General features: G+C 49.1%; 1 protein-coding gene across 2 annotated transcripts in view; it reads left to right on the top strand.

The window, feature by feature from the left end:
• LOC116955738 (transforming growth factor-beta-induced protein ig-h3-like) overlaps positions 1 to 26,092 on the top strand; it is a 254,790-nt gene that overhangs the window by 95,442 nt on the left and 133,256 nt on the right. For both annotated transcript variants that reach the window (XM_032977008.2, XM_032977009.2), the window contains exons 8-10: positions 7,920 to 8,061; positions 14,297 to 14,509; positions 20,187 to 20,324. In XM_032977008.2, the coding sequence (XP_032832899.1) occupies positions 7,920 to 8,061; positions 14,297 to 14,509; positions 20,187 to 20,324 (493 nt within the window). The remainder of the gene's footprint in view (positions 1 to 7,919; positions 8,062 to 14,296; positions 14,510 to 20,186; positions 20,325 to 26,092) is intronic.

The following is a 26,092-nucleotide window of genomic DNA, read 5'->3' as shown; positions in this document are numbered from 1 at the left end:
AAAGAAAGCGTGTAAAATTGGAATAATCGAGAGTATTCTATAGATGAATAAAGCACTCTACCTAGCATTTACCTGTTATAAACCTTTTTCACGTGTAGTACCCCAGTAATTACCCTGTAATCGGGTAATTTGTATGGGGTAAGGGTAAAAGGTAGGGTAAAGGTAGGCTCGTTTTTAACATTTTACCTTACCTGCTGAAGGGTAAAAGGTAGGGTAGAGTGATTGTATTGTGGTAAGGTAAAAGGTAGGGTAAAGGTAGGCTCGTTGTTTTTACCTTTTACCTTACCTTGCCGAGGTCTAGCTGTAGGCTGACTCCGCTTGTCATTACCTCCCGTGGTCACTAGTCCACTGATACCGCAGGTTGACTCGGTTGCCATTACAGAGGTATAGAAAATGCCATGGCAATACCTAGGTGATCTCGTCAAGGAGAAAAAAACATCATCACGCAAAACTCCAATCATCCTCGAAGCAGCCGCGGCTTTCAACAAAGACGGTGGTCACCACATCGCGCGCTTTCAGATGCGCTTCCGCGGCCGTCTGGAACGCTCTTCCTTCCTTCCGATATTAGGAAGCCACTGAGAGCTACGCACTTTTAAATCTACGTTGAAAACTCATTTCTTTTTTAGATGCTTTTTGTGTTTAGTTTGTTTCCCTTCCCGTGCACCCCCATAGATGGGAGCTGGAATTATGAGCGATAACATTTTTGTATTTAGAGAAACAGATATCAACTGCGACATATGCGTGGATCTATAATATTTTTAAGGATGTAATAAAGTGGCATCCGATCGTTACGTGTACGGTTGATTCGTTAGGAAAAGCCTCGGATTTCAAATCAAGGTACAAAAATGCGGAAAGTGCACGCGGCCCATTTTTTTGTGCTTAATTCGTAAGTAAAACCATCGGCAGTTCCTGAAGAACTGCACTGTGGTCTCGCTTGCCTTAGGTCACGATCAAGATTATTTTGAGCCAATGTGACCGACTGACAGCAGCAGCAGCAGCGATGCAACAACGGAGACAAACTGTGCACCGGTTTTGTCCAAAGTAGGGCTCATCGGTACAGTAGAGCCACCAATGGCCACTGCTGCAAAATCTGCCTCTGGGAACCGTATATGGGGGAGCAAAAGTTAAAGCAAAACACTTTAGATGCCACATTCACTTATTTTATTGTACGTGACCCCAAGTGTCCCAGAGCTGAATAGGACCATTTTATTTCATACTGACATGTGGATAAGATGGCTGGAGAGAGAAGCAGTGACGTAGTGGTTCACACATGGCTATCATCAGTGGCAAGTGATAAATGTGAGCAGCCTTCGACCCACTTTCCCTTCACTGCGCTACACATATCAGGGTGGAGAAGCATGCTTCTAAAAAGATAACGCTGTTTCACACAACCGCATGATGCTACACGTACCGGGGTGGTCAAGTATGCTGAGAAAACGATACCACTAATTCGCACACGGCATCATGCTGCACTTATCAGCGTGGCGAAGTATGCTCAAATGATATCTCTGCTCGGACGAAACCGCTGATTCGCACGCCATCGCGGTGATTTGGATTTCACTGAGCGCTGCGTTACTCCAACAAGGGAAGAAGCGGCCTGGGTGTTGAACTCTGACCCCCCAACCCCCACATCCCCCACCGTGGCCGATTGGTGCAATTTCGGAGCGCGTAGCCCGGCGTCACCTCTGTGGGCAAATTTGACCTCGCCATAAACGGTAACACTCCCAGGCGCACGGTGGTCGAGGCTTGACGGGGTGCCGTGGGGGAATGGGACGCTTTCCCGAGTTCGATTCCCGCTCACGGTCAACGCCAGCGACGATTATCGTCGGAACCGGTCGACTAGGGCCTCGAACGCATGAGGGAGACGAAGGCGGCCGGGCGCGGTGCTGGCCAGCCGCTCTCACTCCGTGTGCCGTGTGGGCCTTCACAGGGCGCCACTCGCTAACAGCGCTTGCTCCAAGAGTCCGCAAAGGCTATCCCTGGGGGGGGGGGGGTGGTTGTGGATATCTTTGTCTTTGCACCGCCTCATTGCAGCTGCCAGAGTCCACGGCGGTAATCCTGCTGTGTAACTCCACCGATTGCACCACCCCCCCTCCCCCCCCCCGCCGAGTGTGGTCCGTACATGGTGAGAGGAGAAGAAGGGGCTGCCTCTAATTGCAACGTGGGGGTTGGGGGGGGGGTCAGAGTCATCTCCTTCATCGGAAGGTGCAGCACGAAGTGGTTCTGGCAAGGATTATCCCACACCGTCAATGCTGCACTCCGACGGAAGGGCCCACGACCTCAACGCCAAGTGTGGGTTCATGCAGGTGCAACCCTCACAAGAGCTGCTCCGTTTCTTGGTCACGTGTGCGCGTGCGCGTGCGTGTGCTTTGCCCGATGTTGGGTTTTTTTTCTTAATTCTTACGAAACGCGCCTCCGCTGTCATTGATCTCGGGGAGGAGGCTGCGTGACCTCTTTATCTTATTGGCAGCCAAGGGCACCGGCTTTCCAGACCCCCTCCAACCCCCACCGCTTTTGGCCCGTAATTGAGACACCGTTGACTATTTGTGGGAAAGAGTAATTAGGGGAATCCATTTGAGATGGACACAAATAATAATAATAAAAAAATTCTTACTTGAATCGAGCGCATATCCGTACTGTAATCGTGCTTGGAAGAATATTATTATATTATCATCAACTATTGTAACATTCACAACACTGTGTTTTTAGCTTCAGCCAACATACTAATGGTATCGTGCTACGGCCTACTATGTTATATTAAAGTATTACATTTTACTAGGTAAGGCCCACTGAGCTATGTAGCTCTTTTTCACAAATGACCTGGCCACAAATGATAGCCCAACGAAAGTGGCTTAACGCGTGGAAATTTATAGCAGCCAAATTATTTACACAAACGTTGATTGTAAATGGGGAGGGGAAAACCGGAGGACCCAGAGAAAAATCCATGCGACCACGGGCAGAGAGACACGCGAACTCCAAATATTCAGCAGGCGTCAGGGTCGGGATCGAACCCACGACCTCCTGTATACCAGGCGAGGTAGTTAACATCTCCTAGCCACCGTGGCACCCGAATAAATGATAATAATATCATAATAAATACATTTGTAATGTTAACATTTAGTTTATAAGCCATTTATTGACCTTGAGCCAAGAGTTGAAATGCCACATTCCACTTTCCACAGGGACATCTGTGGCGCTTTGAGAATGGCATGACACAAATTCTCTGCAGAGACCCGGCATAAAAGGTTTCACATTTTATAAAAAAGTGACCTTTGACATTTTAAGCTCATATCTTACAAGTACCGTGAGTAAATAAATATGTAGACTTAGCATAAACGTAACACCATTTCGCGTGTCTTGAATCTCCTTTAAAAATACATTTTTGTAAAGGTATTTATTCTACAGAACTGCAAATGACAATGGAATTGTGGAAAACGTTTGCAATGTTACCGTATATAAATTATTTAAGATTTTGATTGACAGGCCATACTATTCTTCACACAGTGCATATTTTTTCATTTATATATAAACAATGAAAGGCTGCAGTGGCCCCCTATACATTCCAGACTTTTTTTAACAGCTTACAAATGTAAGGTGGTCGGGTTTGTTTGAATTCAAATGCTAATTTAATTGTTAATGCAGAGAAAGCCACACCACGTCACAGTGCTCATTTTCAGGAGGGGCCTGCGTTGGGTTTTTTCTTTAGAAGTTGTTATCAGCCAATTAATGAACGTTCATACGTGTTGAAGGAAGAGCCAGATATTAAAAAAAACACACACACACGCACGAAGGTGGTAACACACCATCCCCGTACAGATGGAAACGGATGGCGATCGGTCCGTTTGCTGTGGTGCCTCATCCTGGCGGGCCAAGGTTTAGGGGCACCCCGTATGAATGCGATGAATGTTGAACTTTTTCCGTTGCTAATCGGAGGTGCGGGGTTAGAGGAGAACAAACGAGACGCAATAAAGGGGTTTGAAACAAATACATTTTCAAGCTCGATTTCAAAAAGTGCATCGTAGCTCCGGCGGCTTCCTAATGTCGGATAGGAAGAGCGTTCCAGACGGCCGCAGGCAGGGGCGGAGCCAGGGGGGGGGGGTGACAGGGGTGGTGACATTCTGCGTGTAAGTGTACGACACTCGGTCTGGCGGACTCCGTGCAACTGCATTGTCAGAGCGTGTCCGCCAACCGATGGTTGTCTAGCTCAACAGCCTGACTCTCTCTAAATCATTCTTGAAATTAACATTTGTTGAATGTCACCCCGGGCTGAAAATCCTGGCTCCGCCCCATGGCCGCAGGAGCGCATCCGGAAACGCCGCGCGATGCCGTGACCGACGTCTCTGTGCGATGGTTTAGCGTGGCGGTGGTGTGCGTGCATCCTTTGACGAGATCGGCGAAGGGTTATTTTATCTATCGTGGCCTCATCTGCGGCGCGCGTTTTGTGTGCGCGCAAACGAGTCGGTGACCCCGCGACCAACGCAGCTCGGTTGATGACAGGCATTTTTTTAAGTCCCATCGCTTCATCGGCTTGTTTGCTTTCGATGGCACCGTCCGTGGTTGTGGGGCGAGGCAAGTGAGTTTTAACCGTGGGGTGGACACGCGCGTGCAGGGAAATCAAGCGCGGGATTATCGTAGTAGCACAAGTAGCCACATAATGCCACGTGCCCCGCACCGCACTTTCAAGGGCCCCCACCCCCGCGCGCTAAATGCTTCCAAGCTATCGATTCCGATCTTGACTTAAAGCTTTTGTGACTGCAGGAATTTATATTATTGGGTCTTGTGGTAAAGTCACGTAGATAGGTTCAAAGAAAATGACAAAAAAAAAACTACCATAAATTCCGGTTCAGTGATTCTGCACTTGCTCTATTACCATAGTACTACACCGCCTTTAACTTTTACGAACGAATGAGTGTTCAAAGTTAGCGATTCGTCGTATTATCTGGCCGTATAGCAAATTGAAAAAAAATACAATTACTTTACTGTGCAAGTAAAAAATGTGTTTAAATGTATTTTGTATTTATTTAGGGGCCCTTTATATCATACGCTACAGGCCCCACACTAGCTTAACCCTGCACTGAGAGCAACTGCTATGATTTGACATCGAGGTATATCTGATGAGCGGGATGATTGCGGCCAGGATTTGGCGTGGTGGTGAATCATCGCTGTGCCGATGCCCTCCGAAAATTTTTTCCGAGGTCGTGGGCCAGTGAGCTTCGTCGAAGGTCCAAGACGGGGGGGGGTTGGGGGGGAGAATCTCCGTCGGGGTCTTTGATGGGCATGTGCCGCTTAATGGTGACGCGGTGTTGATGGTGAAGCGGTGTTGATGGTGTTGATGGCGATGCTGTGTTGATGGCGATGCTGTGTTTATGGTGATGCTGTGTTTATGGTGATGCTGTGTTGATGCTGTGTTGATGGTGATGCTGTGTTGATGATGTGTTGATGGTGTTGATGCTGTGTTGATGGTGTTGATGCTGTGTTGATGCTGTGTTGATGGTGTTGATGGTGATGCTGTGTTGATGGTGTTGATGCTGTGTTGGTGGTGATGCTGTGTTGATGGTGATGCTGTGTTGATGCTGTGTTGATGCTGTGTTGATGGTGTTGATGGTGATGCTGTGTTGATGGTGTTGATGGTGATGCTGTGTTGATGGTGTTGATGGTGATGCTGTGTTGATGGTGATGATGGTGATGATGGTGATGCTGTGTTGATGGTGATGCTGTGTTGATGGTGATGATGGTGTTGATGGTGATGCTGTGTTGATGCTGTGTTGATGGTGTTGATGGTGTTGATGGTGATGCTGTGTTGATGGTGTTGAGGTTGTTGATGGTGATGCTGTGTTGATGGTGTTGATTGTGATGCTGTGTTGATGGTGTTGATGGTGATGCTGTGTTGATGGTGATGCTGTGTTGATGGTGTTGATGGTGTTGATGGTGATGCTGTGTTGATGGTGTTGATGGTGTTGATGGTGATGCTGTGTCGATGGTGATGCTGTGTTGATGGTGTTGATGGTGATGCTGTGTTGATGGTGTTGATGGTGATGCTGTGTTGATGGTGATGCTGTGTTGATGGTGATGCTGTGTTGATGGTGTTGATTGTGTTGATGGTGATGCTGTGTTGATGGTGTTGATAGTGATGCTGTGTTGATGGTGATGCTGTGTTGATGGTGATGCTGTGATGATGGTGTTGATGGTGATGCTGTGTTGATGGTGATGCTCTGTTGATGGTGATTATGGTGATGCTGTGTTGATGGTGTTGATGGTGATGCTGTGTTCATGGTGATGCTATGTTGATGGTGATGCAGTGATGATGGTGTTGATGGTGATGCTGTGTTGATGGTGATGCTGTGTTGATGGTGTTCATGGTGATGCTGTGTTGATGGTGATGCTGTCTGTGTTGATGGTGTTGATGGTGTTCATGGTGATGCTGTGTTGATGGTGTTGATTGTGTTGATGGTAATGCTGTGATGATGGTGTTGATGGTGATGCTGTGTTGATGGTGATGCTGTCTGTGTTGATGGTGTTGATGGTGTTGATGGTGATGATGGTGTTGATGGTGATGCTGTGTTGATGGTGATGCTCTGTTGATGGTGATGATGGTGATGCTGTGTTGATGGTGTTGATGGTGATGCTGTGTTGATGGTGATGCTCTGTTGATGGTGATGATGGTGATGCTGTGTTGATGGTGATGCTGTGATGATGGTGTTGATGGTGAAGCGGTGTTGATTTTGATGCTGTGTTGATGGTGATGCTGTCTGTGTTGATGGTGTTGATGGTGATGCTGTGTTGATGGTGATGCTGTCTGTGTTGATGGTGTTGATGGTGTTCATGGTGATGCTGTGTTGATGGTGTTGATGGTGATGCTGTCTGTGTTGATGGTGTTGATGGTGATGCTGTCTGTGTTGATGGTGTTGATGGTGTTCATGGTGATGCTGTGTTGATGGTGTTGATGGTGATGCTGTCTGTGTTTATGGTGTTGATGGTGATGCTGTCTGTGTTGATGGTGTTGATGGTGTTCATGGTGATGCTGTGTTGATGGTGTTGATGGTGATGCTGTCTGTATTGATGGTGTTGATGGTGATGCTGTCTGTGTTGATGGTGTTGATGGTGTTCATGGTGATGCTGTGTTGATGGTGTTGATGGTGATGCTGTCTGTGTTGATTGTGTTGATGGTGATGCTGTGTTGATGGTGTTCATGGTGATGCTGTGTTGATGGTGATGCTGTGATGATGGTGTTGATGGTGATGCTGTGTTGATGGTGATGCTGTGTTGATGGTGATGCTGTGTTGATGGTGTTCATGGTGATGCTGTCTGTGTTGATGGTGTTGATGGTGTTCATGGTGATGCTGTCTGTGTTGATGGTGATGCTGTGTTGATGGTGTTGATGGTGTTGATGGTGATGCTGTGTTGATGGTGTTGATGGTGTTCATGGTGATGCTGTCTGTGTTGATGGTGTTCATGGTGATGCTGTGTTGATGGTGATGCTGTCTGTGTTGATGGTGTTGATGGTGTTGATGGTGTTGATGGTGTTGATGGTGATGCTGTGTTGATGGTGTTGATGGTGATGCTGTGTTGATGGTGATGCTGTGTTGATTGTGTTGATGGTGTTGATGGTGTTGATGGTGTTGATGGTGATGCTGTCTGTGTTGATGGTGTTGATGGTGTTGATGGTGTTGATGGTGTTCATGGTGATGCTGTCTGTGTTGATGGTGTTGATGGTGTTGATGGTGTTGATGGTGTTGATGGTGATGCTGTCTGTGTTGATGGTGTTGATGGTGTTGATGGTGATGCTGTGTTGATTGTGTTGATTGTGTTGATTGTGTTGATGGTGATGCTGTGTTGATTGTGTTGATTGTGTTGATTGTGTTGATGGTGTTGATGGTGTTCATGGTGTTGATGGTGATGCTGCATCTGTGCTCGCGAAGGCCGCGGCGACAGCGGCGGACCTCATGGAGGAGCTGGAGCGGAAGGGTTCCTTCACGTTGCTGGCGCCCACCAACGAGGCCTTCGAGAGGCTCCCCAAGGACGTCCTCACGCGCATCTTGGGGGACCCCGAGGCCCTGAAGGGTACGCGGAGTGGGGGTGGTGGGGGTGGGTGGGGTGGTGGTTTGGGTGGGTGGGTGTGGGTGTGGTGGTGTGGGTGGGTGGGTGGGTGTGGGTGTGGTGGTGTGGGTGGGAGTGGTTGTGTGGGTCTGGTGGTGTGGGTGTGGTGGTGGTGTGGGTGGGAGTGGTGGTGGTTTGGGTGGGTGGGAGTGGTGGTGGTTTTGGGTGGGTGGGAGTGGTGCTGGTTTGGGTGGGTGGGTGGGAGTGGTGGTGGTTTGGGTGGGTGGGAGTGGTGGTGGTTTGGGTGGGTGGGAGTGGTGCTGGTTTGGGTGGGTGGGAGTGGTGGTGGTTTGGGTGGGTGGGAGTGGTGGTGGTTTGGGTGGGTGGGAGTGGTGCTGGTTTGGGTGGGTGGGAGTGGTGGTGGTTTGGGTGGGTGGGAGTGGTGGTGGTTTGGGTGGGTGGGTGGGTGTAGTGGTGTGGGAGTGGTGGTGTGGGTGTGGTGGTGTGGGAGTGGTGGTGTGGGTGTCGTGGTGTGGGAGTGGTGGTGTGGGTGTGGTGGTGTGGGAGTGGTGGTGTGGGTGTGGTGGTGTGGGTGTGGGTGTGGGTGTGGTGGTGGTGTGGGTGGGTTTCGAGGTTTGGGTGTGGTAGTGGTGTGGGTGGGAGTGGTGGTGTGTGTGGGTGTGGTGGTGGTGGTGGTGCGGTTTCACGAAAGGGCGGTCCTGCACAGATGCCATATTTTCTGTCCGTCTGCTACAGCAGAGGTGTTGGGAATTCCAGCAAGACCTACACCTCTGCTTTATTGACCTGGTCAAGGCCTATGATACCATCAGTAGGCCTGGGCTCTGGGTTGTTCTTCGTGCTTTTGGAGTCCCTGACCCTCTGCTCACGATCATTAAGGACCTTCATGATGGTGAGCGGGCCCGGGTAAAACTACATGGCCGGGAGTCATAGCCATTCCCTGTACACCTTGGGGTGCGACAGGGATGTAGTTCGTGAAGCCTTCAATAGCTGTACCGGGGGCATCTCCATATGGTACAGATATAATGGGAGGCTGATCGATGCCCGGGTGCGGTCAAGGAATGGCTCCCTATTGGTCAACCACGTTATGTATGCCGATGATTTGGTAATAGCCGCTCATTCAGAGGAGGAGTTGGAGACGCTGCTGCTGAGACTGGAGCGTGCCACTAAGAGGTGGGGCCTTACCATCAGCCCCACCAAAACTAAGCACCTGCCTGGGTATTTTGTACCATCGGACACTCTACCCCCACAACTCCCAATCGGTGATGGGGCAGTTGTGGAGAGAGTGGAGAGTTTCCCATACCTGGGCAGTGTGCTTATGACTGGCTCCAGTTTAACAGCAGAGGTCTCACTCCGAATCAGTCGAGCGGCAATATCTTTTCATCGGTTGCGTAACGCTGTGTGGAAGCTACCTGGTCTGTCACTCCGCACTAAGCTTCAGGTTTTCTCGGCCACGGTCATTCCCTCCCTTCTCTCCGCTTGCGAAACATGGACCCCCCTAATGGAACACCTTCGCCGGTAAGAAACATTTAGGCTGGCCTGCCTACGATCCATCCTGGGTTTAACCAGGCTGGATTGTGTGAGGAGCTCACAAATCCTTGAAAGATCTGGGCACGGTCCCATCGGTGAGCTCCTCCGCAGGCAAGGCTGCGTTGGCTGGGTCATGTAGCCCGCATGCCCAGCCACCGCATGCCGAAACAGCTTTTGTTCGGCCGGATCAAGGGGGCTAAACGGGCGCGGCACGGGCTAGAGAAGAGATGGAGTGACGTGGTACAGGAGGACGTGGAGCTGATGACTGGTACCAGCGGTGTCAAGATCGGCCTCTGTGGAGGAGGCTCGTGAAGGACGCTGCTGGGCAGTTGGAGGCAGTCGCCCTCCAACAACAACGGAGAGCATTGGAGTGATGCTCACAACAACGAGCGGAGCGCCGGGTGGCTAAAGCACAGCAGGTTGGCACAGTAGGGGGCACAGGTGGTGCATCAGCCAGTCATCTCAGTCAGTCGACCCGTGGCACCTGGGTCTGCCCCGTGACCTCCTGCCAGCGGGCGTTCGACACTTCACGTGGTAGCCTCAAGGTGCACATGGGCTGGCACGAGCGTCGTGGTGACGTCACCGCCACTTAGTGGCGAATGGCGGTTGCTGTTGTTGGTGGTTGTGGCAGCCTCGAACCCCCTTTCGCCGGTGCGACTGGGGCTGATACAAAGCGGCAGCGCCTGGGATGAGCGGGAAGGACCCTCAACTTCTTTCGCGCCGTACGAAGCCGCCGGCGCTAATCGGAGGCGTGGGCGTCAAGTTGCCGTTCTCAGAGGGATTTTGATGGTCGTCAACGAAGCCCGCCCCCTCTCTCCTGCCCCGACTGTCACCGCTACCCGATGCTGCTGCTGCTGCTGCTGTCCACAATCGCACACTCCACTCCCCTGCCATAACCTCCACCCGCTACCAAAACTCGCCCAAGTCGCATGTCTGGGTGGAGGGGCGAGGCCTAAACAGAAAGAGGTGGGGGGGGGGGGCGATGAAAGAAGGGGCGGGGCTTAACAAAAGGTATAGTTGCAAGGTGTGGAAAAGGAGGAGACGATTGGGGCACACTCAGGAAGGGGTGGGGCCTAAAGAGAATGAGGCGGGGCCTAAATAGGAAGAAGTTCATAGTTCCATTTATTTTGGTATAGCCCTGTGAGCCATTCGGCTCTTGAATCGTGTGCAACCGCAACAAACAATAAAACAAAAACATGGACAAGAAAACAAGAAGCCCGGGCCTACAGAGGTTGAACTTTCCTGTTGATTTGAGGTAATTGAAGCGAATAATTAAATAGGCAGCAGCATAGCTTCAGTGTTACAGATGTAGCCACAGGCGAACCAGTTAATTGTATTGATCCACAAAGGTTGAGAGGCAAAGTCGGCTTCATAACCAGGATTTGAGCTCTCAGCCTCCCGATTGTGAATCAAGCGCTCAAACCATATGGGGCCACTTGGGCCAGTTGTGATTTTACACCCTCTTAGATCCTCGAATGGCAATGTGGAATTTACACACTAGTCTCAGGGCTCCCTAATGGATGTGATTGCGAGGAGACTCTGGTGGCCTGGACTTTTAACGTTCGAATGTTCATTGATTGCACAGGTCGTGCATTGATGAACGCACCCTGCAAAACAACGGCTTGCGAATCACACGGAGACGATAAAAAAAATCTACGATGAGCATCAGCCACTCGCCTGCAGAGTTTGAACTTGTTTCCACTCTGCATGAACGGATGTTTATGAGTTTTTGTGCTTCTGGAATTCTTAAACAATGACTGAGCTTTTGAAACAATTTCAAGCCAACCAAATTGCTCACTTTTGGGCCAGATTGAAGGTAAAACAAATTGAGAAAGGGAAGTGTCGCAATTTTAATTGATAAATAAACACTCCCGCCTAATGTTTTCCGCATTCCTGGCCATCACATCGCACATGTGGTAAAAGTCAGTGCAAATAACAAGTGCAATGACCTCCCATTGGGAAACTATAAGACCAGCTCAATACGACGACAGCCAGCAACAGAATTACTCATGCAGAATGCAGGGTGCGTACTGCTACGTGTCCTTCACAACACACGCCCAAGAACACACGAGCATCTGGACGCGATCAACGTCAAGAGATATAAGGGAGGGTCAAAGTGGTCGTTGCTTTGCGCTCATTTCCTGACCCACCGGTGGGAATTCCAAATGTCATTGGTGGTAATTCCACATGTCGTTGGTTGGAATTCCACTTTCCGTTGGTGGGAATTCCACTTCACATTGGTGGTAATTCTACATGTCATTGGTGGGAATTTCACATGTCATTGGTGGGAATTCCACGTGCTATTGGGGGGAATTTCACGTCATTGGTGGGAATTCCACATGTCATTGGTGGGAATTCCACTTTCCGTTGGTGGGAATTCCACTTGCCATTGGTGGTAATTCTACATGTCATTGGTGGGAATTTCACATGTCATTGGTGGGAATTCCACTTTCCATTGGTTGGAATTCCACATGACATTGGGGGGAATTCCACATGTCATTGGTGGGAATTCCACATGCCATTGGGGGGAATTTCACGTCATTGGTGGGAATTCCACGTGCCATTGGGGGGAATTCCACTTGCCATTGGTGGTAATTCCACATGTCATTGGTGGGAATTTCACATGTCATTGGTGGGAATTCCACTTTCCATTGGTTGGAATTCCACATGACATTGGGGGGAATTCCACATGTCATTGGTGGGAATTCCACATGCCATTGGGGGGAATTTCACGTCATTGGTGGGAATTCCACGTGCCATTGGGGGGAATTTCACGTCATTGGTGGGAATTCCACTTTCCGTTGGTGGGAATTCCACTTGCCATTGGTGGGAATTCCACATGCCATTGGTGAGAATTCCACATGCCATTGGGGGGAATTCCACATGCTATTGGGGGGAATTCCACATGTCATTGGTGGGAATTCCACTTTCCGTTGGTGGGAATTCCACTTGCCATTGGTGGTAATTCCACATGTCATTGGTGGGAATTCCACATGTCATTGGTGGGAATTTCACATGTCATTGGTGGGAATTCCACTTTCCGTTGGTTGGAATTCCACATGTCATTGGTGGGAATTCCACTTGCCATTGGTGGGAATTCCACTTTCCGTTGGTGGGAATTCCACTTGCCATTGGTGGGAATTCGACGTGCCATTGGTGGGAATTCCACTTGCCACCGGTGGGAATTCGACGTGCTATTGGTGGGAATTCCACTTTCCGTTGGTGGGAATTCCACTTGCCATTGGTGGGAATTCCACTTGTCATTGGTGGGAATTCCACTTGCCACCGGTGGGAATTCGACGTGCTATTGGTGGGAATTCCACTTTCCGTTGGTGGGAATTCCACTTGCCATTGGTGGGAATTCCACATGTCATTGGGGGGAATTCGACATGTCATTGGTGGGAATTCCACTTGTCATTGGGGGGAATTCCACTTGCCACCGGTGGGAATTCCACATGCCATTGGGGGGAATTCCACATGTCATTGGTGGGAATTCCACGTGCCATTGGGGGGAATTTCACGTCATTGGTGGGAATTCCACATGTCATTGGTAGGAATTCCACGTGCCATTGGGGGGAATTCCACATGTCATTGGTGGGAATTCCACATGTCATTGGGGGGAATTCCACGTGCCACTGGTGGGAATTCCACATGCCATTGGTGGGAATTCCACTTGCCATTGGGGGAAATTCCACATGTCATTGGTGGGAATTCCACATGCCATTGGGGGGAATTACACATGTCATTGGTGGGAATTCCACATGCCACTGGTGGGAATTCCACGTGCCGATGACAAGATATTCACTATTCACCTTTGAGACAATCTCATTTAATCACTGCACTTAAACTCTAACTTTTTTTCATCACGGAGGTTGATCGGTTCTACCGGTGATTTAAACAGTGGCCCGGTTCGATATTTAAATAGCTTACCAGAAGGTTTTTTTAAAATTTCTTATTAGTTGTATTTTTTTATATTGTGCATTATTAAATGTGTCTCATGGTTGTTGTAGATAAAAGTCAATAAATAGCTGGGCCTGTGCTCCATTAACTCAATTGACAAGCGATAAAAAAAGCGTTGACCTCCAATGAAGTGACGCTCTCCTAGGATGGAGGGGGCCCGAGTCGTGCACCCGAATGGAATTTGAACTCTGATTTTGAAGTGGGGACCCCGTGAGTGGCCTTGGCGGACTATTTCGGATGACACCGATTGCTGGATGGCGAAATAACATTGAGGGCGCTTGAGCTACCGGATGTTTGCGAAGTTAGTTCAACACGTGGTAAGGGTTTTCGTGATAAATATTATCCATAATAGAGGTTTTTTTGGATTAGATCGCGTAAATATAAATCTGTCGTTATACCCACCACCACCCGACACAGCCAAATTAGTGAGGTTTGTCACGTAGACAAAACACGCCAATTCGTTTCAACGGTAATTACAACCAGCATCATCAGGCAACAGACAGAGTTGTGGCGAAATCCTCCTATGTCGGCCTCAAATAGAGGGATACATGCGATGTCGTCACTTGTGGTGCCAATCAGGTACGAAGGCCAGAGGGGGGGGGGGGGGGATTGAGTGAGCGAGGTCTATGTGTGCGTTGTGACGTTGCCGTAAATCTGAGTCACACCCGTTCCCGTCGCCCGTTCGCAACCGTGGTGCCCCCCCCTCCCCCACCTCTCCGCCCACCTCTCCGCCCAACCGTCCCGCTCGCAGCTGTGATCAACAACCACATCTTGGACTCGGTGCAGTGCTCGGAGGCCGTGCTGGGCAACAGCGTGGTGGACTCGCGCGAGGGCAGCCTCACGACGCTCGGCTGCGAGGGCGGCGAGTTCCGCATCAACGGCCTGAGCAGCGTGGCCCAGCGGGACCTGGCCGCCACCAACGGCGTGGTGCACACCATCGGCGATGTGCTCATCCCCGACTCCGGTGCGAACGCTCGCGCGTGTGTGCGTGTGTGTGTGCGCGTGCGTGTGCGTGTGTGTGTGCGTGCGTGTGTGCGTGCGTGTGTGCGTGTGTGTGCGTGTGTGTGCACGTGTGTGTGTGCGTGTGTGTGAGCAGGGGAAACTTACGTTTGTTGGGAGTGAGGTGGAAGATGAAAAGGAGGGAGAGGTTCAAGTCGCGAGATGTGGTTTTTTTTTGTTTTTAGTTTCGCGTGAAGCTCACAGCTCTTCGCGAGAGAGCCACCAACGTGGAGGGAATGTTGGCCGTGGTGCGCTTGTGTGTGCGCGTGTGTGCGTGTGTGTGCGTGGAGCGATAGTGTAGCGGTTAGCGCTACGCTGCGCTATGAACCTGGCGACCCGGGTTCGATTCCCGCTCACGGCCAACACCGGTGACGATTATCTGAACCGGTCCCGGGCCTCCTCTAGGTCGACTCAGCCTTAAATGAGTACCTGGTGCAGTGTGTAAACATTGCCACTAGGGAGACAAAGGCGGCCGGGCGTGGTGTTGACCACCCACCCCCTCGTGTGCCGTGCCGGCCTTCATTTTACCAGATAAAGTCCACTGAGCTACGTAGCTCTTTTTCATAAGAGACCTGGCCACAAATGATAGCTCAACGAAGCGGCTTATCATCACGTGGAACATTCGCAGCAGCCAAATTACTCTTAAACGCACAATGCTGATTCTAAATGTGGAGGGGAAAACCAAAGGGCCCGGTGAAAAATCCACGCGACCACGTGGAGAGAGACATGCATACTCAAATATACAGCAGCAGGCATCGTCAGGGTCGGGATCGAACCCACGACCTCCTGCATACCAGGCGAGGTAGTTAATGTCTCCTAGCCACCGTGATGATGAGACAGAGAGAGAGACATGCATACTCAAATATACAGCAGGCATCGTCAGGGTCGGGATCGAACCCGCGACCTCCTGCACACCGGGCGAGGTAGTTAACATCTCGCCGCGGTGATTTTGATGAATGACCACGCCGCGTGTTCACGCACGCGCATTGGGAGCGCTCCTGTAGTGGTGCTTGCACCTCGCTGTGATTTCCGTCGCAACCTGCGTTGCATTCAGGACCTTGTACGGTTCCACCGGCCAAGCGGGAGCTCAGATGATCCTCTGCCCTGCTGGTCAATTCGCCCCAATGGAGCAGATGCGTTACAGCGGTGTCATTATCCGCCACTTGGCCTCATCAGCGTGCCCACGAGCCCTGACCGTCGTTGCCGTCCACGGACGATGATCACACTCGACTTCGAGGCATCCCAGGTGACGATTCACGTCCGCCGCTGGAATGACAGGCCAGCCAGCGATAGTTTGTTGCAAAGCAGGGCAACGCCGCTGTCCCGCGTGGGGGCCGAACGCGATCGCTGATTCCCTCAGCGGTGACGATAAGGGAATTTTCACGAGTTTGAAAAGGCGGCAGGCACATCGGGTATGGAGGCATGTGTAATGGAATTCATATCTAGCTCTGAATATCGCATGCGCACCAAGCGCCGACCGACGCTCCAAGAGAAAAGCACTTAACGCAACCGCCCCTTTTATTTATTATTTCTCTCAGGTGTGTGTGTTTTATCTTTGTTGTTACTTTTTTTTATTTTCCCAGCCGTGTCATTGCTTTTGGTTTGTACCGCTTTGACACCGACTACGCTGTCGGCGTCGCGTCGCGAGACGCGTTAGTGTCAGCCCCCGGGGGTCTCTTGCGGTGTGCGGGGTATGGCTGAACGATGAATCGATTTCAAATCGGTATTGCAATTTTGAGCAACGCGATTAGCAAATTGCAAAGGCTGCGATCTTTTTTGCGATTTGAAAGGTCATATTTCTTTCTTTTTGGGATTGCTTATTTTTTTGTATTATTATAACTTAATTTATTTAACTTAATTGTTCTATGCTTGATTGGTCTATCTCAATTAAAATGCTTTCATAAATACACGTCGGAAGCAATTCATGTATTTTAAGTTCTCATCCTCGCATTGGAATATATAGAGCAGTTCGCATTATGATGGTATCACGTGGTAATGCCCCATCACGTGTTTAAAATCTATGACACAGTGGATATTGAGCTGAAGCTTGACTTAAAAAAATGTAATCGCAAATCAAATCGCAATCGCAATATCTGTCAGAAACATCGCAATTAGATACCGTCCCCAAATCGTTCAGCCCTAGGGCGGGAGGCGGGGGCGCGGGGGGGGGTGGTGGAGGGATCCCCCTGCCACCTTCGTGTCTGAGAGAGAACGGCCCGCGGAAGCGAATTTAGCAGAGCTGCCTCTGAGGCGCCTCCTTAAAGCGAACCTCTGGCTCACGCCACAACGGGTGCGGTACTCTCTCAGGCCATTCCGCGTGGTGGGGTGAGGTTTTGCCGCAAGGGCCATCGAGACGACGTTTGATTTTTTTTCAGGACTGGAGGAATGGAGCCAAGGCGAGTGCAGAGCACAAACATTTGACGCGGTTATTGTGTTGGCTCGTGCGTTCAGTGGTGATGGGGGCTGCTGAACATGAATTCCCTAGACGCGAAAACCAATTTTAATCATCATTTATTTGGCGATACTGCATTGGCAGCGATGCACGAGCAGCAGCAGCAGCAGCAACGACGACGAACAACAGCAGTAGAACTCAACACATCTATCAATAACACTGTGGTCTCGGCAGTAAAAAAAAAAAGTATATGACAGGTGACGTTTCGGGTAATTAGCCTCCTTGAGAGCACGTAAAGGACTCTCACCCGTTGGCCTCTCTATGCGCAGTGAAGAAGAGCCATTGCCCAAAACGTCACCCGTTGTAAACGTTTGCACGTACGTGTGTTGAACTTCTTTCGCGCCGTACATAGCCAACCGTCGCTAAATCCGAGGTGTGGCAAGGGGGTGGCTGGAATGTGCATCTAAACAAACTGTCAAATCGCTATCCGTGGTGCTAACGCAAATAAATAAATAAATAGATACAAACCGCCACTTCTTTCAAATGTTCTTGCCGTTGGTTTTCACACCTGATGACGACTGCTTGTGTTGCAGTCGAAACGTCGTGATAATTTTAATTGTTTTTTTATATGTATTTTATTATTTTATTGTTTCCCTTCAACGTGACTTTACTAATAATAATATATTATTTTATATATTATTATTTTATTGTAAAGTCACGTTGAAGGGAAACAACAAAATATTAATATATATATAATTATATATATAATTATATATATTATATATATTAATATTTTATTGTTTCCCTTCAACGTGACTTTACCGAATGAACCAAGAATACGAATCACTGCGGTCACGAAAGCTTTAAATCAAAATTTTAGTTGTAAAGAAATTCGTTTTCAATCCAGACGCTTTTAAAGAGCATGGCTCCAGAAACACGAATGTGTTGAGTTTTTATCTTCAACGGTTTCACTTAACTTGACTCCTACGTCTGTCGTGGTTCAAATCTTGGAATCAAAAGCTTGTCTACTTCCTGTTCTCCAATCAATTCCACATTTTGCACACGTGCTCAGATCCGGTGACAATAATACATTAATTCGCTACTTTAAAGCAATTTACATGTTGTACGGACGGATTATTATTTGTAGATATATTTGTGTAGGTCGAAAAACGCCGTGGCCCCCCTAAACTTCCGAACCGCCTGCTCCGTGCGAACGAGTTTTACGTAAGTTATCAATCAATTAAAGTAAGCATTGATGTTGGGGGGAGCAGGCGCCGCATCATTGACGCACTTCTCGCGTTGAACGAAGTTGTTAATTAAAGCGTTGTTTAAAAAAAAAAAACTTTTTTCAAGGAGTTTATTTTGGTTTTAGTTCGGCTTCATTCAAAGCCCTGGATTTGAATGCGGGGGTCTTCAGCGTTGCCAGTTCAGAACTCTGACCCCCCCCACTCCCCCCAGCCGGGCGTTCTTACTCTGAGCCAATTAGAGTAACGACTCCCTGCCAAGGTGGATGAGTCATTCGAACAATGAAGCGCTTGAGCAAAGGGGTATATATATACACGCGTATCGCGTGTCCGCGTTTTAACGCAAGCGTAATCGAATACAAGTTATGCGCCACCGGGGATTAAATGTGACATTTTCGAGAAATTGCTGTGAAAATATTTTCACTGGCAAATCATTTTTTTTTTGCAGCTGTGGATTTTAATTTTTCCCCTTCTTCATTTGTCAAGATGTTGGAGTTCTCTACAGCACGTCAGCCTGGTGATGGTCACGGGGGGGGGGGGGGGTATGAGTTTGGGACTTGGTGGTGAACTGGTCATTAAAAGGTCTGTTACATCACATGGAGGCTCCGATGTGAACCCATTTGTTCTCCACAGGCGAGATGTTAACTACCTCTCCTAGTACACAGGAGGTTCGAGAGTTCGATCCCGTTCCAGACACCTGCGTATTTGGAATTTGCTGTCTTTCTCTCTTTCTCTCTCTCTCTCTCCCCGTGGTCGCGTTGATTTTTTACCGGCTTTTCTGTTTTTTCCCCCTCCACACATTTGTAAGCACGCGTTCAGAGTGTTTGGCTGCTGTAAGTTGCCACGTGTTAAGCCACTTCGTTGGGCTATCATTTGTGGCCAGGTCATTCGTGAAATAGAGCTACAGGGCTCAGTGGTAAAATATATATATCGTTTTAGTCAACTTTGATTTATATTCTTGGTTCTTTCGGTAAAGTCACGTAGAAGGGAAACAATAAAATAATAAAAATATAAAACAATAAAATTCTCACAACGTTGCGACTGCAACACAAGCAATCATCATCAGGTGTGAAAACTACAACATGGTGCTAACGTTAAAAAATAACCGCCACTTTTTTCAAATGTTCTTGCTCTGGTTTTCACACCTGATCATGATTGCTTGTGTTGCAGTCGAAACGTCGTGATAATTTTATTGTTTTATATTTTTATTATTTTATTGTTTCCCTTCTACGCGGTGACTTTACCGAAATAACCAAGAATATGAATCCCTGCAGTCACGAAAGCTTTAAGTCAAAATGTAACTTTGATTTGTTTTATTTGTACCAAGTGTCAATAATTATATCAATCAATGAATCAATAATAATACCCGTGTCAAACGCTGCCGAGTGTCGTGGAAGTGTCTTGGCTAGACAGAGGCTTCTAGCCACAGATGGCGAACAAGGAAGCGCCTCTTTCGCGCTGTATTGTAACTGAACGAGCAACGAGAAGCATCACGTTCATAGCGGAATGCGGCCGCTGTTTTTACTCGTTCACGTGGAATGTTTCACGTGGAATGTTAAACGCAGGGGGCTGTGATCGCAATGCCACTGACCATTGCAATGACGTCACCGACCATCGTAATGTCACTTGACCGTTACAATGACGTCACCGACCATCGTGATGTCACCGACCATTACGATGACGCGACCGACCATTGTGATGTCACTGACCATTACAATGACGTCACCGACCATTGTGATGTCACTGACCATTACAATGACGTCACCGACCATCGTGATGCCACTGACCGTTACAATGACGTCACAGACCATCGTGATGTCACTGACCATTACGATGACGCGACCGACCATCGTGATGTCACTAACCATTACAATGACGTCACCGACCATTGTGATGTCACTGACCATCACAATGACGTCACCGACCGTCACGACGACGTTGGAGCCGGTCGTTGACGCCGCCCCATGCCCTCTGTCCCCCGCCCCCTTTCCCCCCCCCTCCCCCAGCCAAGACGGTGATGGAGCTGGCCGACTCGGCGGGAGTCACCAACTTCGTGGACATGTTTGCCGAGGCGGGCCTCATGAAGAGCCTGAAGCCCGGGGCCGACTACACGCTGCTGGCGCCCACCAACGAGGCGACGGACGGTACGGAGCCGCGCGAGCTCACCCCCTCCCATCTCCACCCTCGCGGAAAAGAAAAAACAAACACAGAGCTGCACCGCACACTCTCCGCATCGCACACACTCGCTGTACCACACACTCGCCACACCGCACACTCGCTACACCGCACACTCGCTACACCGCACACACTCGCTGTACCACACACTCGCCACACCGCACACACTCGCTACACCGCACACACTCGCTGCACCGCACACACTCGCTGTACCACACACTCGCTACACCGCACACACTCGCTGTACCACACACTCGCCACACCGCACACACTCGCTACACCGCACACACTCGCTGCATCGCACACACTCGCTGTACCACACACTCGCTACACCGCACACACTCGCTGTACCACAGACTCGCTACACCGCACACACTCGCTGTACCACACACTCGCTACACCGCACACACTCGCCACACCGCACACACTCGCCACACCGCACACACTCGCCACACCGCACACACTCGCCGCACCGCTCACCACACCACACACGTGCGCCACGACCACCTGACAAAACACCGCCGTGCTACCGAATTGGTTCTTCGGTTTGTGTTGTGCGCGCGAGAGTCGGAGACAGAGGCGGAGTGAAACAAAAAAACCACGATTGTACGCCACTTAAATGCACACCGATTGTTTACCTCTCGCCGTCACCATCCCGAACTGACCGGTCGGGTGAAGTGTGGCCAAACAACCCCCAGAAACGGTATGGCACAGGGAGGCCTTCGCTGTTGGATTGACAGAGGACTGTTAATTATAATCGATATCATTATTTGGGCACAGTGGACATTCTCAGATGCCCCCAAATTTGAATCGCCGCATTTCGCGCAGAATGCCCCTTAGTCGATAGGGCAACTGTGGACGTTCACATTGCACTGGTAGGGAAGGCGTCGTGCGTAAGCATGGAACTCCTCCAACTGTTCATCCTGAATAATGAGATTCCAGCACCGTCAGGAGTGGGGACCAGAACAAGTCCACCCGGACGAAGCTCACGAACAAAAACCCGTAAATATGCGCGCGCGGATCCTGGTAAGTGTCACCATTTCTACGCGCGCTCTCGTTATGGGATGCCAGCTTTATAACATCCGGCCAGTGATCCGCATAGGTTGGTTGCTGTATTGAAGCCCCGGTACAGGACTCTGTGTGCATCGCGCGGTGTACGGGGACTTGTGGAGGCGTGTGCTTTCTGCGTCCTTTTTCACGTTCTGTGCGAGATCGCGCGGTGCGCTTTCAAATCTGGATTGAACACTCGTGACTTTTGGAACCGATTTGGTGTGTTTGGTTCGTTGTGCTTCCCACGTACGGTGCGAAAGAAGTTCAACGTACATACATACCGCCCACAGATTTACACTACCCATATATACAACACTGCACACAGACTAACACTGCCCATAGACTCAACACTGCCCATAGATTCAACACTGCCCATAGACTCAACACACCCATAGACTCAACGCTGCCCGCAGACTTACACTACCCACAGACTCAACACTGCCCACAGACTAACACTACCCATTGACTAACACGACCCACAGACTAACACTGCCCATAGACTCAACACTGCCCATAGACTAACACTACCCATAGACTCAACACTGCCCATAGACTAATACTACCCATAGACTCAAGACTGCACCCCCGATTAGCACGGTTAGCTATGTATTGTGCGAAAGAAGTTCAACATACATACTGCTCATAGACTCAATACTGCCTATAGATTCAACACTGCCCATAGTCTCAACACTGCACCTCCGATTGGCACGGTTGGCCATGTACAGTGACGAAAGAAGTTCAACACGCGTACAACACTCTCATGAAATATATACAGTGAGGGAAAAAAGTATTTGATCCCCTGCTGGTTTTGTACGTTTGCCCACTGACAAAGAAATGATCAGTCAATAATTTTAATGGTAGGTTTATATGAACAGTGAGATACAGAATAACAACAACAAAATCCAGAAAAAACGCATGTCAAAAATGTTATAAATTGATTTGCATTTTAATAAGGGAAATAAATATTTGACCCCCTCTCAATCAGAAAGATTTCTGGCTCCCAGTTGTCTTTTATGCAGGTAATGCGCTGAGATTAGGAGCACACTCTTAAAGAAGCAATCGATCAATCAGATTCCAAACTCTCCACCATGGCCAAGACCAAAGAGCTCTCCAAGGATGGCAGGGACAATATTGTAGACCTACACAAGGCTGGAATGGGCTACAAGACCATTGCCAAGCAGCTTGGTGAGAAGGTGACAATAGTTGGTGCGATTATTCGCAAAGGGAAGAAACACAAAAGAACTGTCAATCTCCCTCGGCCTGGAGCTCCATGCAAGATCTCACCTCGTGGAGTTGCAATGATCATGAGAACGGTGAGGAATCAGCCCAGAACTACACGGGAGGATCTTGTCAATGATCTCAAGGCAGCTGGGACCATAGTCACCAAAAAAACAATTGGTAACACACTACGCCGTGAAGGACTGAAATCCTGCGGCGCCCGCAAGGTCCCCCTGCTCAAGAAAACACATATACATGCCCGTCTGAAGCTTGCCAATGAACATCTGAATGATTCAGAGGACAACTGGGTGAAATTTTTGTGGTCAGATGAGACCAAAATGGAGCTCTTTGGCATCAATTCAACTCGCCGTGTTTGGAGGAGGAGGAATGCTGCCTATGACCCCAAGAACACCATCCCCACCGTCAAACATGGAGGTGAAAACATTATGTTTTGGGGGTGTTTTTCTGCTAAGGGGACAGGACAACATCAACGAATCAGAGAGACGATGGACGGGGCAATGTACCGTCAAATCTTGGGTGAGAACCTCCTTTCCTCAGCCAGGGCATTGAAAATGGGTCATGGATGGGTATTCCAGCATGACAATGACCCAAAACACACGGCCAAGGCAACAAAGGAGTAGCTCAAGAAGAAGCACATAAAGGTCCTGGAGTGGCCTAGCCAGTCTCCAGACCTTAATCCCATAGATCTGTGGAGGGAGCTGAAGGTTCGAGTTGCCAAACGTCAGCCTCGAAACCTTAATGACTTGGAGAAGATCTGAAAAGAGGAGTGGGACAAAATCCCTCCTGAGATGTGTGTAAACCTGGTGGCCAACTACAAGAAACGTCTGACCTCTGTGATTGCCAACAAGGGTTTTGCCACCAAGTACTAAGTCATGTTTTGCAGAGTGGTCAAATACTTATTTCCCTCATAAAAATGCTAATCAATTTATAACATTTTTGACATGCGTCTTTCCGGATTTTGTTGATGTTATTCTGTCTCTCACTGTTCAACTAAACCTACCATTAAAATTATAGACTGATAATTTCTTTGTCAGTGGGCAAACGTACAAAATCAGCAGGGGATCAAATACTTTTTTTCCCTCACTGTATGCAAACTCTGCACTTACGGATAATGCGTGTGTGCATCACACACGCTCTCAAACACATTTGCGTGGCTAAGCAGAGTTTTTCGTGAACCGAGTTCACTTCACACACACAGCGCGCGTACTCATTGCACACTCGAACACAAAGTACACCGGCACAGCATCTGCCCTCCGTGCAAGTGCTTGTTAGCCAGCGCGTTATTAATGTGCTCAAGGCACAGGCGTACGGGTTGCTCTGTGCTGTAAGCCCGGCATCCCGAGCTCAATTCCCAAAGTCCCGTGAATTATAAACAAACGCAGTGCTGCACGTGGCTGCCACTGGACAGCGAGGAGCGATCGACTTACAGCGCTCCTTTGTTCTGAACTCGCAAACGCTAATTGAGGTGCATGGGATACGAACCACACGGGATTACCCTGCACCGAAACACAACGCGCCGTGCCAGCGTCGCACCGAGCCAAACAAAATTTGCGCTGGATTAACTTGAACATTAATATCATTGTACAACGTTCCCACACAGCTGAAAGGGAGGAATGGCTACATTTTATTTTTATATATATAAGTGTAGGCTATCGCGAGCAATGTTTTCATTAATAATTTGAACACTTACGGGGTCTTTTCTCCGCGTGAGTCCACTGCCAATATTGTGTCGTACGCCCTTCTTCACCCGGCACAGCCAAATAAGTAAAGCTGTCACGTGACAAACGAACGTTGCCGATTTATCGCCGCGTCAATGCCACCGGTAATGCCAGTGAGCGATCCGGCACGCGTTCTGACACTTGGGGACGGACGTGTCGCCGCTAGTTAGAGGCCGTCCATAAATGACGTCACGCACCTGGGGGCGGGGGGGGGGGGTCAGACATTTGTGACGATGTGTGACGAGGTGGGGGGGGGGGGGGTTGAGAAATGTGACGTCACCTAAAAATTACCAAACTTTCAATAAATATAGAATTATATTCTTGGTTCTTTCGGTAAAGTCACGTTGAAGGGAAACAATAAAATAATAATATATTATTTTATATATCATTATTTTATTGTAAAGTCACGTTGAAGGGAAACAATGCAATAATAATATATATAAACAATAAAATAATAATATATAATTTTATATATATTATTATTTTATTGTTTCCCTTCAACGTGACTTTACCGAAAGAACCAAGAATATGAATCACTGCAGTCACGAAAGCTTTAAATCAAAATATAGAATTGTTATAACAACACTAATTGTTATAACAACACTCCTACAACATCAGAGTGCAGCGCCACATTAAATACGCACTACTACAATGACAATAGTTTAAAGCGATTTGAAGCATCTTTTATTTTCAAAATGGAAATATGGTTTTGGGGGGGGGGTGGGGGGCAGAGCTTTGTGACGTCATATTTGAGGGGGGTCTGACTTTTTGTGACGCCGTGTGACGAGGGAGGTGGGGTTAAAAAATCGTCCAAAATCGCGTGACGTCATATATGGACGGTCCCTTATGACCAGCATCGCCGTCGTCATCGTCAATCAGGCGATCGCCACAATTGTTCGCACCGAAATTGTTAAACGTGCGTGGTTCGCTCGCCAACGATCACCGGTGACGCATTTGTGGCAAATCGGTGCGTTTGTCCGTCACGTGACAACTGTGTTGACATGGCTGTGTGTCGGCATTGGCGGAGGGCTTAACCGCACAGCGTTCAAGAACCGGAAACTGGAAGACTCATTCACAATTCTGGCGAATCGCCTGATGAAGCTTGGTTGTTGTAATCGCCCGGCGAAACGCCGCGGTGCATGAATTGTTAAACGTTGCTGTGGGTTCATTCTGGCACACACAACCGGCGAGCTGACGTGGTAACCGATTGGCACGTTTTGTTTAGGTGGCAAACCTCAATAATTTGCTGTGTCGGGTGGCTGCGGTGGGTTTTGCGACACTGTAATTTTTACGCGGTCTTACCCCCCCCAAAAAAAAAACCCATTTACGATTCATATTCGCCACGAAAGCCTACTGCGTGTTAAAACAACATTGGCTTTTTTACTCACGCGGCCAGTCTGACCCGAAAATTGATTGTGGACGAGTGGCTGCGTCACAGAGCACTGAATCCAGCGCGGTTGGCATCCTCCAGCCACATCGCAGCATCGAACCAAACCGGGTAAGAGCGTGCGGCCGGTTTGACGCTCACAAGCCCCCGCGGTTGTCGGCGACACTGGCGTGTGATCACCCTCCGCGTCGCTTGAGAAGACGGAGTATCGGAGATGAAGAAGCCCGCGTCACTCGTGCGTGCGTGGGGGTCTACGCTGGAATTCCTTCGCACCGTACGGAGCGAACGCCGCGCGAATCAGCGGCGCCGGCGTGGGGGGAAGGACGACAAACCAAAAGACAAA

Source organism: Petromyzon marinus, chromosome 61 (assembly GCF_048934315.1).
Source record: "Petromyzon marinus isolate PM22_M1 ecotype Great Lakes invasive population chromosome 61, UKy_Petmar_22M1.pri1.0, whole genome shotgun sequence".
In the NCBI taxonomy this organism is placed as follows: domain Eukaryota; kingdom Metazoa; phylum Chordata; class Hyperoartia; order Petromyzontiformes; family Petromyzontidae; genus Petromyzon; species Petromyzon marinus.
The sequence above is the reverse complement of the archived record's forward strand: the minus strand, read 5'-3'. Positions and strand labels throughout refer to the sequence as shown.